The sequence below is a fragment of the Penaeus vannamei genome, chromosome 15 (assembly GCF_042767895.1).
Source record: "Penaeus vannamei isolate JL-2024 chromosome 15, ASM4276789v1, whole genome shotgun sequence".
NCBI classification, from domain to species: domain Eukaryota; kingdom Metazoa; phylum Arthropoda; class Malacostraca; order Decapoda; family Penaeidae; genus Penaeus; species Penaeus vannamei.
The window spans coordinates 14,787,451-14,789,950 of record NC_091563.1 but is presented as its reverse complement, the minus strand read 5'-3'; the positions used below and the strand labels follow the sequence as shown (position 1 = coordinate 14,789,950).

The 2,500-nt window shown below is 36.3% G+C and overlaps 1 protein-coding gene across 1 annotated transcript in view; it reads left to right on the top strand.

Annotated features, from left to right (window-relative positions):
• Positions 1 to 2,500, top strand: part of LOC113811073 (uncharacterized) — a 29,992-nt gene that overhangs the window by 23,128 nt on the left and 4,364 nt on the right. The window contains exon 6 of the mRNA XM_070130139.1: positions 148 to 151. Within this exon, the coding sequence (XP_069986240.1) occupies positions 148 to 151 (4 nt within the window). The remainder of the gene's footprint in view (positions 1 to 147; positions 152 to 2,500) is intronic.

The following is a 2,500-nucleotide window of genomic DNA, read 5'->3' as shown; positions in this document are numbered from 1 at the left end:
ACACAGGGTATACACACATTTACACACATAAAGTACACACACACACACGCATATATGTATTTGTATATGTGTGTGTAGTGCAATTTGCTCAATTAATGTTTAACTTTTTTATGACTCTCCTGTGTAATCTTAATTCTCATTTTTCAGTGAAGTAGCACTCCTTTATTACCTCCATTAATTCCCCAATCATGTGTCCTACCTTGATTTTTCATCCAATTTACTGCTTTTTTCTCTTTTTTCTTTCCTCATATTCAGCCTCATTTAACATCCAAGAAACAGATCGTACAAACACTTGGTTCCTTCTTTCCACATTTGTCATTAACCTCTTGAAGACATGTTTTAAACAGTAAGTTAATCTCTGGTCTCGAAACACACCCTGACAGATTTTAACCTCCAAATTATTTAATCATTGGTATTGAGTTTATTCCCTCCCACCTTACCCTCACTTAGGCTTTTAAATTCTACTTCTATTTAATGTAAGAGGAACCAGATGCAGGTGTATTTGTGAACAAACCAGGTCTCTCTTTAACAAAATGTGTCTAGTAAACTGCCCACTCACCTCCCCCTCTCCTCCAGGAACTTAATTACAAAGTGAAAATTGTACAACTCGCAAAATTGTAATAATAACTGCTCCTCTTACCATCGCACAGGATTCTTTTTTCTTCTAAGTAAATTCATGAATGCTTTCCCTTGGAAAACTGAATTGCTTGCATATCTCAACTCCTAATGTTTTCTGTGACCATTTTTTTATTTCTTGGTAAAAAAGATCGGGATCAATTTAAGTGGAAGGAAACTCAAATACACTTCTATTCATCTATTTACCACATATGAGATGTAATCTCCTTACCTCCAGGAATAAATATCATATACTTATAACTTATCCCTTTAGGATAGATGTTTTAATACCACTCGAAGATAATATTAATATCAGTTGCTCCTTCCCTTATTTTTTTAACACGGCGCAGATACTGGTGTAGATGCCTCGGACCTCGGTCCCACGTGGCTTCTCTCTCTCTCCCTCTCTCTCTCTCTCTCTCTCTCTCTCTCTATATATATATATATATATATATATATATATATATATATATATATATACATATATATATATATATATATATATATATATATATATATATATATGTGTGTGTGTGTGTGTGTGTGTGTGTGTGTGTGTGTGTATGTGTATATATATACATACATACATACATACATATATATATATATATATATATATATATATATATATATATATATATATACACATATAAATATATATATATACAAACATATATACATAGATATATATATATATGTGTGTGTGTGTGTGTGTGTGTGTGTGTGTGTGTGTGTGTGTGTGTGTGTAAAAGTGTATGTGTATGTGTCTCATTCTCATCTATTCATCTGTTTGTTCCATCTATCTGTCTCTCAGCCTCTCTCTTTCTTGAGAATACTTTATTGAAGGAATTTGTGCCATTCTATTTGTCTTCCTCTCTTTTCCCCCCCCCCACTTCCTTCCTCTCCTCCTTTCGCTCTCCATTTCTTTACAATATCCAACTTTCAATACGTTATCATTTTCATTAAATGGGTCACCTCTCTCCCATGGAACAGGTCCTGCCCTCCTAGTCCAGGAGAAGCTGGTGCCCTCCTCCGCTGTCGCTTATCTTAAAGTTCAGGAACTCGGGAAACACACCGTCGGCGAAATCATCTAGGCGGAATTCCACACCGTAGGAAGAGCAGGGGAAGAAATAGGGCTAATAAGGCTTTAACGAACTGTCATTCCGTGATGGTATGTATGTTTGTTCGCAACAAAATGTATACCTGTGAAGCCTAAAAATAGCGAGATACAAAAGTGTTTGGAAACCATTGTATGCCTTATTGCAATTGCAACATTGTAACTAAGTCATGCTTTTCCACTGTTATCGAAAAAAATGAAAAATGAAAAGGTATATTTTTACGTCAGTGCAACCACATCATGGCGCAATTCTTTGCCTCTTCTGTCTTTCGATCTTATGTTTGTATGCAGGTGTGTGTGTGTGGTGTGTGTGTGTGTGTGTGTGTGTGTGTGTGTGTGTGTGTGTGTGTGTGTGTGTGTGTGTGTGTGTGTGTGTGTGTGTGTGTTTGTGTGTGTGTTGTTGTGTGGTTGTGTGTGTGTTTAGTGTAAGTGTAGTGTTGGTTATTGACATGTTGCTTAAATAAGTCAAACAAAATGCAGTTTTTGTTTCCCGATCGCTAACTCTTCCTTATGAACCGGTTTGGTCATATTAATGTCTCCTCTTGGGGAAAGCTCTTGAAATATTTTATGAAGTTAGACGCTGCTCCTTTTGTGCTAACGAGCTATTCCTGAGGGGACAGAATCCGTGCTAATCAACTACTTTGACGCATGAAGGCTCCTCACGTGGCAGCTTTGTTCCAAGTCCCTATTCGGAATTTATCATATCAAACTTTTGAAATGATCCAAGAGTCCTGAATTAATGACAAAATCTTCTAAATTTCTATTGCT